Source organism: Cryphonectria parasitica, assembly GCF_011745365.1.
Source record: "Cryphonectria parasitica EP155 unplaced genomic scaffold M406scaffold_4, whole genome shotgun sequence".
Lineage (NCBI taxonomy): Eukaryota > Fungi > Ascomycota > Sordariomycetes > Diaporthales > Cryphonectriaceae > Cryphonectria > Cryphonectria parasitica.
In genome coordinates this window covers 2,102,286-2,115,655 of record NW_024468912.1, presented here as the reverse complement: position 1 = coordinate 2,115,655, position 13,370 = coordinate 2,102,286, and the positions used below count along the sequence as shown (strand labels likewise).

The window sequence follows — 13,370 nt, the reverse complement described above, 5'->3', positions numbered from 1 at the left end:
TGAATCATTCCGGGCCTGTTAGTTGATGGTCGGGGGGCATTCCGACCCTGAGCGACCCATCGCGCTTGGCTCGTTTTCGGCGTCTGAAAATCTCGGTCGCACCGCGCTTCCCCGGGCGTTGCCCGTTGGAATTCTACCATGTACAGTATGGTAAAACGACAGCCGCGGCCCGTCGTCGAACAGTCTTTGCAGAGGGGAGTCATACGGTCTTTGCCTCTTTCGTCCATGGAGACCCGCAATCTTCGCTGGCGCTGCAGTATCTTGTGCCAGCAGATTCGTCAGCAGACCGTGGTTGGCTTGGAAAGCCGCGACTTGCGCCGCCAAACAACAAACCGATCGCTGGAAGGCCTCGTAATGTTGGTGGCTGGACTGCGACTGCGGCCTTTCTTAACCATTTTGTCTTTTTGGACACCTCAATCACACCAGATCTGCAGTAGTCTGCTCGGCAACACAGCCGGGAGCTTCCTCCCCCCCTGACCGCCTTGCGCACAAGGCCGGCGTGTAGGGCGGTCAGTGAAGAATGGGGACCCCCGGCCGAGCCCAGCCCCCAAAGGGTGTTCTTGCGCGCTCACCGACTTGACAATCCCCATTCCACGTGGCGACGATAGGGGCATCTTGCATCTCTCCCAAGTGGGTCCGCCCTTGATGCCCCCATTGGGACATCCTGATCGCATTGGTGAATAGCTCATGACAGTACAGGGTGAGGCCGGAGTGGAGAAGCCCATGTACAAGAATACCGCATGTACCTCGAGACTTTGAGAATGTCGATTTCGTCTCCGCTGAGGATCGAGGAAGGCCCTACAGTGGATCGAATACGGGAACAGATCATGGTCGAATGTGGTCCCGTGACCGTTGAGCGATGTCTGCTAGTAAGGACGACCCTCGTCGACGCGGTTGCCAGGGCGCCTTTTCGTTCTTCAACGCTCTGTCATCTGGCGTGCCAAGGCTGGTGTTCACAAGTTGCAAGCAAGGCAACAGCAAGCTGATCTCTTCCCTGAACTGTAGGTATGCGTCTTCTCCCTCGTTTTTATCTCCTTAGGAGCGCCACAAGCGTGACAGCTCGCAACGTGCTCTTGGCAGCATGGAATCTCTCGGACCCCTGTGGCAAAGTTAGCCGTCGCTGGCAGAAACACAGTTGGCGATTTTGCAGTCTCCACCTAAGTATGGAGATGTGGTTATGTGTCTCGACAGTCATGATCTGATATGAGGAGAGGATGGGATGTCATCTGCAAGGACTGCTTCCTCTCATTATGGAGGAGGGAGGCAATGGTCCTGGATGTTGGGACAGCAGGCAAGGACACTGCTCGTGGTCTTTTGTGTTTCCTGAGATGGGACATCTGGGTGAGAGGGACAGGCTCTGGACCCAGGCGGCCACCGATGCAAATTGCGAGTTAAGCAGGAAGATCATCTAGCGCGGCTGCTTGAACGTCAAGAGTCGCTCGCTGAGAGGAACGGAGAGGGGAAACGGAAAACGATCCAAGCTGGGGCATTCTGCCAGTCTAAGCTTCACCCCTTCAACAGGATCCAAGAATCCTCTCTGCAAGAGTGCTTGCCTGATTGCTGAATATGTGAATCACCTCTTTCTGAGAGACTCAAACTGTCAGTAGAGAAAGTAAGGTCTAGGCAATAAAGCCATGGCACTTGGTCACCGTGCATTCTCTCGATATGTTACCCAGATTCTTTGCCTGCTTGCTTCACCATCTCCTATGTCTGCCTGTTTGCTGGTGCTCTCGCACCATTAGACCAACCCATGGCAGTATCACATGTAATGCCACCCATAGGTAGCATGTGATTGTGTGTTGAATGCTATTGCAATGAACTAGATACCCTCAGCGCCCCCTTGATCAGAACATTCAGGTATCGCTCCAGCTTGCGGCAGCTCCTGCAATACTCTACAGCTGGCAGATCTGTACCATCGACAATTTGACGCTTGCTTGGGTGAGTCACATGCATCTATTGTCTGTCCCCACGATAAATACAATACCAAAGAAGAAAAGGAAGAAAACTTTTCTGTATCTTGCCCCTTCAACAGTCTGATTTAAGCTCTGTTTCTGGACTTTCTTCCCAATTGTTGTTGTCTCTCACTAACAGTTGCCAAACAGACAAGTCTATCATTCACCATTCAAGCCTCTGCCCAGAGACTTCCAACATTCTGTGAGCTGAGAGACATCACTGAGCTGCTTTCTTCCAGCAACTTAACAGGGGCAGCTGCAATTTCAAAGGCAACGATACATACGAGAGTGGAGCTCTTTCCAGGTAAGTCTTTCCCCTCTATCAGTGCCCCTTCCTTCACATTGGGAAAGTTGCTGGCAATCTTGCTGGCTTCGCCCGAGGCTCAACTTTCCCTTCCTTCATCTGATGCCTTACTTCTTTGAACTTTGTGTCACTGAGTGTTGAGGCAGTCAGCACTCTTACCTCTACCTCATCATCTTCCTTTGGCACTGATCAGTCTGTCAAGTCCTCCCAATCGAATCCAATCCTCTTTCCCTTTCACGTTTTAAGCTCCTCTGTTTGCCTGCTGCAGTTCCCCTGGCAGCACTCCCTGCTAACAGAGTGCTGGGGCCTCTTCTATCCTATAAAGGCCAGGAAGATTGCCTTCATTTTTTAGACCAGCAGTCTTTTCAGCTCTCAGCGAACGAAAAACGTCAAGATGCCGGGCTCCTGCACCGACGACATCAACGACTTCGTTGTCACAGCTGGAACCAAACAGATGTAAGGCTGACAGGCTTTCGCCTTTTTTCTTTCTTTCTTTTTCCTTCGAAGTCAAGACATACGCTGACAGTTGCACTGTCTCAGGCTTCGTTGCACAGTCGATAACAAGTTCGAGCGCCTGGATCAGTTCTCTCAGAACCAGCTCAACAAGTATCGTGATGCCAAGCGGGCCGGTCGCCCTGCCCAGCTGAGATGCCGCAAGCACATCCAGGGCACCGCTACTGAGCTTAAATGTGACGACTGTGACGAGTACAAGCCTCTCTCTGAGTTCAGCAACGCATCCCGCAAAGCCTCCAACCGTTCTCGCCGCTGCCGCGATTGCATTGCTTGGACGGAAGCCGACATGGCTGGCACCGAACCGCTCCCTGCTCCTGGTGCCCCCCGCGCTCCCGACGAGCAAGACTACGGACGCTATGGCCTCCAGGACGCCGAGAAGCTTGACAAGACCAAAGAGGAGGATTTTGAGGACGACTTGGCGTCCATGAGCATCAACGACAGCACCTCGAACACTACTGAGTGCGGCTATAACCACATCCTCACGTCTACCGCCCTCGAGACCCACAACGATCGCCACCAGAGCGTCGGCCATTCCTCTCCAGCCTACAATCCGTCCTCCACTCCTTCTACCCCTATGGTCACCAGCAGCTCCTACCACCAGCAGCCGCGCCAGCCAATCTACACGGCGTATGGTCACAATGGCGAGATTCACAAGCGGACTCAGACCCTTATCAGCAACAGTGATAACACCTCCGGCGTCCCTTCTATCAAGGGCGTCTCCCGTCGCGGCGGATTTGTCAAGTTCGACAATCGCCGCATGGTCCCTGATCCACCCAGCTACTTGGTGAACCAGCCGGCCGAGGGCGCACGCCCACGTGTCTACTTCTCCGACGACAGTGAGGATGAGGCTTAAGCTCTTGCACAGCGTGACAGATCACAAGAGGAATACGCTGACTCCTGGTTTCTTTTTTGGTCCTCGACTGCGGCCGGTTTGGGAAGTGGCTCGGCTGGCGAAGTCTCGAGGCGACATGCCTTGCGTATTAGTCAATTACTGGAGTCAACGGAGTGGGTATTTCAGACAGGAAGCAGTTTCTTCTAGCTGAACAACTTGGTACATTTCATTTCCCCCTCTAGTGGAAGGTATCGGTCCCATTTTTTCCGGCAGGTAGATGGCGTTGAATTCAGAAAGGGTTATTTACATGCTTTCTATCAGTGTCCAAGATCGTTACATGCTTTGTTATGTCTGCTCTCCTGAGCACCCAACACGGTTGCAGATCATTCAGTCTCCCTGGTGAGGGAAGCTGACAGATCTCGAGCAGCTCATGTCCCTTACGGAGTCGTGTATTTGGGCTTTGTGTCAGGAATGCCGTCCGTCGTTGGTGTTCGCTGGTAGCGACCGCAGGGACCTGGTGGGCATGAGTGTATCTGCTGCTGCTGTGTATCGCGACAAGAGAGGAGGCCTATATTGCCACAGCTAGTTGCCGGCATGAACCTTAATCAAGCCACTGCAATGATCAGGCGTTCTCATGCGCTCGCCCGCGAGGATCGACAGTCCTCGATAATCAGAATCCATACGATTCCACGGCGATGACCTGGAATTGTGTAGTGCAACACTCCTCAGCATCTGGCGTCGTGTTGTCGAGGCCTCAGGGTGGGGTCTAAGTGTGTGTGTTGAGGCCTGATCAGCAAGGGTGGTCCCTCCCGCGCTGGATGACGTTGGGAGGTGGTGGTGGTGGTGGGCGGGTGGCGGCGGCGGTCAACGCCCGACCTGTATGAGGCTCACAACCATGATGGGACTGCGTATACACACACACGCATACACTGACAAAGTAGGTCGGGCTAGCCATGTGCCCTGGGCCAGGACAACTCATATATTCCGAAGATCTCGCGCTGGTTCCAGATATTGATTGACCCCCACAAATTAGGCTCCTTTGTGTCCCAGTCAGTCATCACGGGCTGGGCAACAAATCATATTGACTTCGTCTCGCATGTCCTTTTCTATGATATCTCGTGTGTTCAAGACATCCTCTGTCATGGTTGCATAATCTTATTCTGTGCTCGCCTTGGCATAGTCCCCTCCTTCCTGCTCATCAAGGCCCTACTATCTCGAATCATTCTCAAGACTGCTCGTTCTTATGTTAGCTGCTTAAGCGCATCGTTCCCCATTGCAAACACATGATGTGTGCGTAGTCCAATTTGTATACCAATTCCAACCCTCAAGAAGCAGATTAGAGAATGTGGAGAGCAAACGACAATGAATCGAGCCAACCCAAGGAAGGTGTGAGGCGACCAAGCCTGACCCCCACGGACTGGGACGCGACTTCTCATCCTCAAGCCTGGATAACCGAGTCCCCTGAAGATGTGTCGCCGCGATCGCAAGGCGAGATCCCTCTTGATAATGGGCGGGCAGACGAGACGAAGAAGAAGGCGGCGGAGGGTCACACGAGGGCTGTGAAGGCCAGTCTTCATTGTGACACAGCGCCAAAAATATCCGACCCAGCCTGGCTGACCGAAGCAACGAAGTACACTGCCACCGGGGCAGCCAAGACCCAGGCTTCCGGGAACTCAGTGTCTCCGGAGCTGCTAAAGGAACTGCGGAAGATCATTCGAGAGGAGTTCGAGCAGCTGAGCAAGGAGGCTGTGAAAGACCCACGAGACGAAGACGAAGACCATACCCCACGACCGCCAGCCGCGAGGGAGAGGCCATCATCTCCTATCAAGCCCTTCGTGAACACAGAGGGGGTAGTTTTCTCGTCGTATCCGCCTAAGACTACCATCGAGAAAAGGCCGAGCTCAACGCCGTCGCCGACGACTGGGCAGCAGCAAAGAACCACTCCAAAATCATCGACCGTCCGCTTCAGCGATGAGACAAAACCAGCCGTCCCCGACCCATATTCCTCTGAAGAGACTCGCAAGCCTCCTGTCCGTGCAGGCCCGGAACTTACGACGATTGACAAGAAGTGGGGTGTGCTCTTTGAGAAGGATGGCTCTCACACCAAGCGCATGGAGCATGTGGTTCGCGGTCTGGCCAACTACATCGTCGAAGAGTTCATACCTCAGAAGAGTATAGTCATCATACCGGAGAAGATGGCGGCCTTCTACTCGCACCACCGCCTCGAGAAAGAATGCTTCCCGTTTGCAAACCTCTTCGGGTCGCGCAGGTCCAGTGATCTCAACGAGGCGCTGGGAAGACTGTACATGGATCTCGGGTGCCAGTACTTCCTCGTGCAGGCGGATGGCAAGTCGCTCCCGACCATACCGGGCCTGACACCGCAGGGATTCGTACACTGGCTCACCACAATGATCCAGGCTTACCCAGACGAGGAAGCCAAGCGTCTGGACAAGGTCGTCTCTGCCTTGCCTCTTGAAGCCGACAGCCTCCTGGACGGCAAGGCCGAGAGGCTCCCCAAGCAGATCTCACGGTATCTGTTTCCCGACCAGGCATCGCGAAAGACAAGACGGCTCGTGGACGAGGCAATGAATGACTTCAAGTCGGATATCGAGGGCTCTTCTGCATCGCAGTCGAAAGGAGCTACTACTGTTGGTGCTGGACGACCGGCGCCCATCATCGTCACAGCGGCCTCAGACAAACGCGCTTCGATGAACGCGACAGGCGTCGTCAGTCACGCACGATACGTTCCGGAGTCAACGGCCAGGGAGGCTCAAGGGGGGGAGCCAAGCAGCAGCAGCAGCAACAACAACAACAATAGCTCTCATAAGGATCGGAGGGCCTCGACGACGACAACGCCGTCAACGACAGCCAACAGCTCCCGAGGAGACCGCGACCCAGAAGATCGAAGTCGCCGCAACCCCATGCCACCGCTACCGACGCCGCACAAGGCAACACGTCCAACATCAGTCGACATCAATGGCCGCAGCACCCCGATTAGGGAAGCCTGGGGAGCGGCAGCACCTACAGCCTCCCTCGGCCGGACCTCGTCGGTGGCGTCGGCCAGGAAGAATCGTAGCCCTCAGCGGAACCCTTACAGCCATTCGACGCCGTCTGGTCTCGATCGCAGCAGCGACCATGGCGGTGGCGGCGAGCGGTTCCATGGGTCGGCGGGCGCATCCGCCTTAGCAGCAGCAGCAGAAAACGCTGTGGTCGGAGTTTCAGTGCCGATCGGGAGTGCTCAGAACCTGGCCGTGTCGCCCCAGGCTGTTGTCGGGAAAGGCCTGCGGGATGCGAAGAACGCTGAGTATCCCAGTCAGCAGTACCGGGACAAACGGCCCAGCCTGGACGAGTCTGCATCGAGGTACAAGAGCGACCATGATGGAAGTGGCAGTGGCAGCGGCGGCACGAGCAGGTCGTCAAAGAGGAGGAGCATGTTGCTTCCTGACACAAAAGGCCCGACGTGGGACGAATACCTCAAGAGCACGGCGGTACTTGGAGGTACTCCTACTACGGCTACGAAGAGAGATTCTAGGCATCATTCCGCGAACTGAGCAAAGGGGTGGGATCTCATAATCATGTTATGTACTTTTCATTTGTTTGACACCCGCAGGATTGTGCATGCAGTAACGATTGTACGCTTTATGATTATGATATGGGACGATGAAAGCTAAAGAGGAATCCCGGTCATGAAGAGTCTTGCAAAATTAAGGACTTTTCATATAGCATCTGGTGGAAATCACCTCACCTCCCCTTTCTCCTCTTTTTTTTTCTTCTTTCTCTTGCTCTATTTTCTTTGGTCCCCAAATATTTGTATCAATGGTCGATATGAGGAGGAGTAGCCAGAGGAACTGGATGGAGCAATCAGTAATAACTGCGCAAGGCTAGTAATGTCGAAATACGAAAGTTCATGTCTTTCCTGCCAAACATTTTCAACGCAACAAGACAGGTATCGCGTCCAGTCGTCAGCTATGATAAACGGCGGGGACCTGAGATTCACAAATGTCATCGAGATCTTTTCTATAGACAGGACCACGGCCTTCGGGCGTGGTCGCACAGAAGAAGCTTGGCATCCCACGTCAGGTAAGCCGGTCATGGCGGCAGTGCGCCCGAGACTTGGTCTTTCAAAGCGAGTAGTTGCCCCAAAAAGGGACATTTTACAGAGTAGGGGGAGATCTGTTTCATATCGACAAGGCGGTCAATGTATACCAGCGGGAGGAGATTATGCTGAACAGTACGACCAGGGATATCCTCAACACCACTACGATGGAACGCAGTCATGATGAGACAACAGACGGCGGTCTCTGGTCCACTAAACAGGGAGCGAGCAGGTACTTGCGTCTTCGCTCTGCGAATCAAGTCCGGCGAAACCGATGGATGAATGGCTTTGGCACTTCCAAGGCACCATTGGCGGTTCACCCATTCGTCCTTGCTGATCTCGTTTGGGGGCTGTTGTTATACTCTTTGACTGTCTTGACTTGAGACCCTTACTGAGTACCTGAAGGTGCTATGCTACGTGGATAGTGTGAAACGGATCGGCAGGATTCTGCCCATCCTCCTGCTTGTCTTACCCGCTGTGCAGGAATCCTTCGGGGCATCCAAGTCAGGCTTGGAAGGGTTTGTGATGACCACCTTCGAGTGGTGGATGTGTGAGTGATGTCATTGGCACGGGCATCTCGAATACGGCGAGGCTGTACTTTGGCTTCTCTGGTCTCTTTGCCCTATACTAATGTCCACCTATGTGTGACTGACTGAGCCAGGGCCAGTACTGTGAATCAGCTTGAAGGTGGGATCGGTCGATTATCATTTTGGCACACGACTCTCTTGATGAATGGGAAGATCTGAGATTCCCGTGCCAGATGTGTGAGTATTATTTGGTAGAAGCCCAGGCCGTTTCATTGACAGACGAAGGGACATTGAGCAGAATGACGACTTTTCGACAATTGATATTAGTGAAATATAAACATATGTCTGGAACCCCAATGAGGCCAGCAGGTCAAAGGTTCGGCTCATTGTAGGTGTATGACTAGCCATGCTACGAATGTCAGATGCTTTTGGGTAGTAGATCAGACACGCTGCCCCATATCATTGTTCTCGATTGCTTTTACCCAAGGACTGTTCCTGCCCATCATCACTAGTATTGTGCTGCTCTGTAGGACGGACTGAGTACTGGTCAACAGGCTCAGTTTTTCCACCCCCCCCCTCTCTCTCTTTCTTATTTTTTTTTTTTTGAGGTGAATGTGTAGGGACTGGTTGACTATATTATTATTTACAACCATCTGATCAGTCCGTGAGTGCTTACTAGGTATTAATTGTCGAGAGGCGGTAACTGTGGAAGGGGTAGTGACTGTCTCGAGGGCCTCGTAACTCGCTGGCCCGTGCGTGCCTGGATTGCCTCAGTTAGTAGCGTAGGCTTGTCTGGCTTCCTCCTTTTCTACTTTTCTTCTGGAATGCACCACCTTCAATGGAAGCAATTCTCATCACACTGATTTCTTGGAGAAAAGGTTTTTACCTGGCTCTGTTGGGTCACTCCATCACTGTACCCCAGCCTGTCGTCCCTCTGGTCGAGGCGCTAATTTAGCCTTTTGCGGGGGTGGATTCGACTACTGTACCCCTGCTTTTGGACCCTTCAGCGCTCGATCAACCCCTTGTTGGCAAACCACTGTCGTAACGTCACCACCACCAAGGGCACCTTGGGAAACATCATCCAACACCCCGCCGATCAGACCGCACTGGTCGAGAGGAGAAAGAGAGGAGGGATTAAAGGTTGCGTGTGCAAGTAATCCTCCTATCGTTCTTGTCATTTATCACTTCCAGAAGAGAGAGCTTCCCATGCTGTCGACTCACGTCTCTTAGCCATCCTCCTTCCCTCTGTAGGGCTTGGCCACCACCCCTCCAATAGGCGCAATGACGTCGTAGGGCCCGGGAAACAGATCCTTCGTCCTGCTGGGCCACACATAGAAGGCTCTGATATCATGGGATCGCGGGGTAAACACTGTAGTGGCCGTTGGAGAGACGCGATATCTCGACTGCTCGTTGCACAGAGATCAGCCCTTGACCACCTCGACAGGGAGGCACTGGACACGAGGCACACCGGACACCCCGAGTTGATCATCGTGGGTGCCTCGAGGTTTCTTCGCTGTAGTGGCAGTGTTCTTTCGAGATCGACAAGAGCATGCATCCGGGATCGACCCCAATCTGCCCCGCGTTGCCCATACGCAGACAGCATGTGTGTGGTTAAGCTGACAGAGGCTTTTCCTAAGCGTCCTGCCTCTGTGGCTTGGATCATTGATAATTCTTACCATAGCGGATGGGCTGGCCAGCCAACCTTGAGAGGATGGCAGAGGTAAGGTTTTCGGCAAGTAGATAAATACTCATCCCCTCCTCCCTCCTTGTCTGTCTTGCTTTTCCCTGAGATCCAAGACGGCATTTCTTATGTGCCTGACTACCCCCCGTGATCTTGAAGGTTTAAGTGACTTGGGACTCCTCTTGTGGTCTTGGGGCAAGCTTCGACGGATCTCGGCGCCAGCATAGCCAGACCGGCACAGCCTAAGGGAACACCACCTTTTGACCAGCTAGGCCCTATACGAATAATCTATTTCCCTCGTCCTATATACTTACTACGAACGAGCTCTCCTTCACGGTAGGCGTTGCTCACCATGGCCGACGAGAAACGCCACCGGTCGTCCTCGGCCGGCTCCAAGCCCGACATTGAGCATCTGGATCGTGTTGGCTCTCCTGCAGCCTCATCACCCACCAACGCTGCGGGCGATGGTCTTGCGGACCGCCGTCGTGCCTCTGCCAAGGCAGAGAATCCACTTGCAGAAGTCTGCGAGAAAGACCTGATACGCATGTCTGAAGATTACTGCGACCGCCATGGGTTTGATAACGAGGAAGACCGGGTACGCTCTTTTCCTGCTCAGAGTCTGTTCGCGGTACCTGGGAGTCCGATAGTAGCGATTCACTGACAACACGCCATACTAGAGGGTGTTCAAACTTGGGGCCCTGATCGCTGGGAACGACTTCCAATGGGATGATATCTCGGGTCTCACAGCCGAAGAGATAGCAGGCCTCGAACTCGAGCGTGATCACAAATACAAGAGTCTACCAAAGACACTCGTGGGGGTGGTTGTCGTTTGTGTAAGTACTGAGCCCATCACCGTGGGAAAGCTGTGCAGTATGCTGACCCTCCTTCTCTATCACTCCAGGCCCTCTGTGCTGCCGTGCAGGGAATGGACGAAACAGTCGTCAACGGTGCGCAGAGCTTCTACAAGACCCAGTTCGGCATCGGTGATTCGACTTCGCAGCGTGACACTTGGCTGTTGGGACTGCTCAACAGCGCCCCGTACCTGTGTTGCGCCTTCATCGGTTGCTGGCTTACTGAGCCTATGAATGCGAAACTCGGCCGTCGCGGGACCGTCTTTGTTGCTTGCATCATCTCAGCTCTGGCCTGTCTGTGGCAGGGCTTTACAAGTAAGAGGAAAGGCCTGAGAGTCTCTTGTCTTTATGCTTTGCGTGCTGGTGCTGATGTTCTTTACTCCCTCAGATACCTGGTACCATATGTTCATCGCCCGTTTCTGCCTGGGTCTCGGAATTGGACCCAAGTCTGCTACGACTCGTGAGTACTACTGCTCCAACTCTCCAACCACAAGTAGAGATTTTCTGTGTGAGCGTACAGAATGCTAATACTTTGAAGCCATGTTTGCTGCCGAATGCGCTCCGCCCAAGACACGAGGAGCTCTGGTGATGCAGTGGCAGATGTGGACAGCGTTCGGAATTATGATGGGTTATGTTGCCGACCTCGCTTTCTACTTTGTGAGCAGTTTTCCCTTCACTGCCCTTCCTTCACTGTCCTGTCTTGACTACCATTTCCTTCACTGTCCTTCCTCTTTTTTTGCCTGTCTTTCCATCTGCCTTTTCTCTATTTGCTTTTCTTCCATCTCTCTTTTTCCATCTCTCTTTTTTCCATTTCCCTTTTTTCCATCCGCCTTTCTTCCACCTTTCATACCTCCACTGTCCTTCCTCTTTTGCCTGTCTTTCCATCTGCCTTTTCTCTAATTGCTTTTCTCCCATTTCCCCTTTTTCCATCTGCCGTTCTTCCAGCTCCCATACCCCCACTGTCCTTCCTTCACTGCCATTCCGCCACTGTCTTTCGCTGCCTTGCACACCTCAGGGGTAGCATCGAAACATGCTGACTGGATGGTGTGTACAGGTCCCTGACCGTGGCATCGCCCTGGGTCTGAACTGGCGGCTCATGATGTCGAGCGCCATGATTCCTGCTGTCGTCGTCTGCTGTCTGATCCCCTTCTACCCGGAAAGCCCACGCTGGTACTTGACCAAGGACAGACACGATGATGCCTACAAGGCCATCTGCAGGCTCCGCCATCACAAGATCCAAGCCGCCCGCGACCTCTTCTACATGCATGTTGGCCTCGAAGCTGAGCGGGCAGCCATGTCTATCGGCAAGAGCAGCCGCATCAAGGAGATCCTAACCGTTCGACGTAATAGGAACGCTATGCTGGCCTCGGAGGTCGTGATGTTCATGCAGCAGCTTTGCGGAGTTAATGTAATTGCGTATTACTCATCAGAAATCTTCTTGGATGCAAACTTTACCGAGACGTCTGCCCTGGCAGCGTCTCTCGGTTTTGGCATCGTCAACTTTCTGTTTGCTATACCAGCTATCTACAGTCAGTAGCGCCCTAATCCTTCCAAGTTCAGTTTCCATGCCTAGCTCATTGCTAACACTTTGAGTCAGCAATCGACACTTTCGGGCGGCGTAACTTGCTCCTGACTACGTTCCCACTAATGGCAGTGTTTCTGTTATTCACTGGATTCAGTTTCTGGATCACCGACTCAACCGCGCGAATCGCCTGTATCGCCCTGGGAATCTATCTTTTTGGTAAGTACCTTATGAACGGAAGGCATCGGGCGGAATTATGTGGCCTCGAGACTGATCCATTCTGTTGCTGGCAGGAGTCGTGTATTCTCCTGGCGAGGGTCCTGTGCCCTTCACCTACAGCGCCGAGGCCTACCCGCTGTACATTCGACCCATCGGGATGTCACTGGCAACCGCCACGACCTGGTTCTTCAACTTTGTCCTATCTGTGACATGGCCCTCGATGCAGTCAGCGTTCAAGCCACAAGGCGCGTTTGGTTGGTATGCCGGGTGGAACATCATCGGCTTCTTCCTCGTGCTCTTCTTTGTGCCCGAAACCAAGGAGAAGACGCTGGAGGAGCTGGACTCGGTATTTAATGTGCCGATGAAAAGACACGCTCTGTACGGCCTGGAGCAGTTTGTCTACTTTATTCATAGGTACATTCTCTGGCGGCACGTGGACAAGCCACAGGTGCCGCATGATGAGAGCGTCAAGGAGACGGAGGAGGCGTTTGTACAAAAGGAACGAGAGGATGATCCCATGAGGCGGGTGTAAAGTTGGCTGATTTGCGAGTTGCTGTACTGCTTAGTGGTGATTGATGGTGATTGTCGCAAGAAGCTTCCTCTGAAGAAATGGATGGATTTTCCCATCCCTTTCTGTTTTTTTCTCCTTCTTTCTTCGTTCATATCTCGGCTGCACGATACCCTCCTTTATACTCTGTAGGACTTAGTACTACAATGCAATCATAAAATGTGATCTTGGTGGTATATCATGTACTTGTCAGCCGATTTCGGGGTCTACACGATTTGAGGTGAACAACAACAGCATCAGTCATGTCTGTCTAAATGAGATATGAGTGGGAGAATGGATTATTCCGCGTGGGAAACATTACACAC

The 13,370-nt window shown here is 53.1% G+C and overlaps 2 protein-coding genes across 2 annotated transcripts; both read left to right on the top strand.

Moving 5' to 3' along the window:
• Positions 1 to 2,650: 2,650 nt before the first annotated feature.
• Positions 2,651 to 3,622, top strand: M406DRAFT_329707 (uncharacterized protein; the record flags this gene model as incomplete). Its single annotated transcript, XM_040920456.1, has 2 exons — positions 2,651 to 2,712; positions 2,797 to 3,622. The coding sequence occupies 2 exons, from the start codon at positions 2,651 to 2,653 to the stop codon at positions 3,620 to 3,622; spliced, it is 888 nt and encodes a 295-aa protein (XP_040776810.1).
• A 6,635-nt stretch (positions 3,623 to 10,257) lies between these two features.
• On the top strand, positions 10,258 to 13,029 carry M406DRAFT_339190 (uncharacterized protein; the record flags this gene model as incomplete). The annotated part of the gene is made up of 9 exons (XM_040921428.1): positions 10,258 to 10,500; positions 10,583 to 10,738; positions 10,807 to 11,071; positions 11,145 to 11,216; positions 11,295 to 11,413; positions 11,811 to 12,285; positions 12,354 to 12,497; positions 12,572 to 12,963; positions 12,997 to 13,029. 9 exons carry the CDS (start codon positions 10,258 to 10,260, stop codon positions 13,027 to 13,029), a joined length of 1,899 nt encoding a protein of 632 aa, XP_040776809.1.
• Between the last annotated feature and the right edge of the window lie 341 nt (positions 13,030 to 13,370).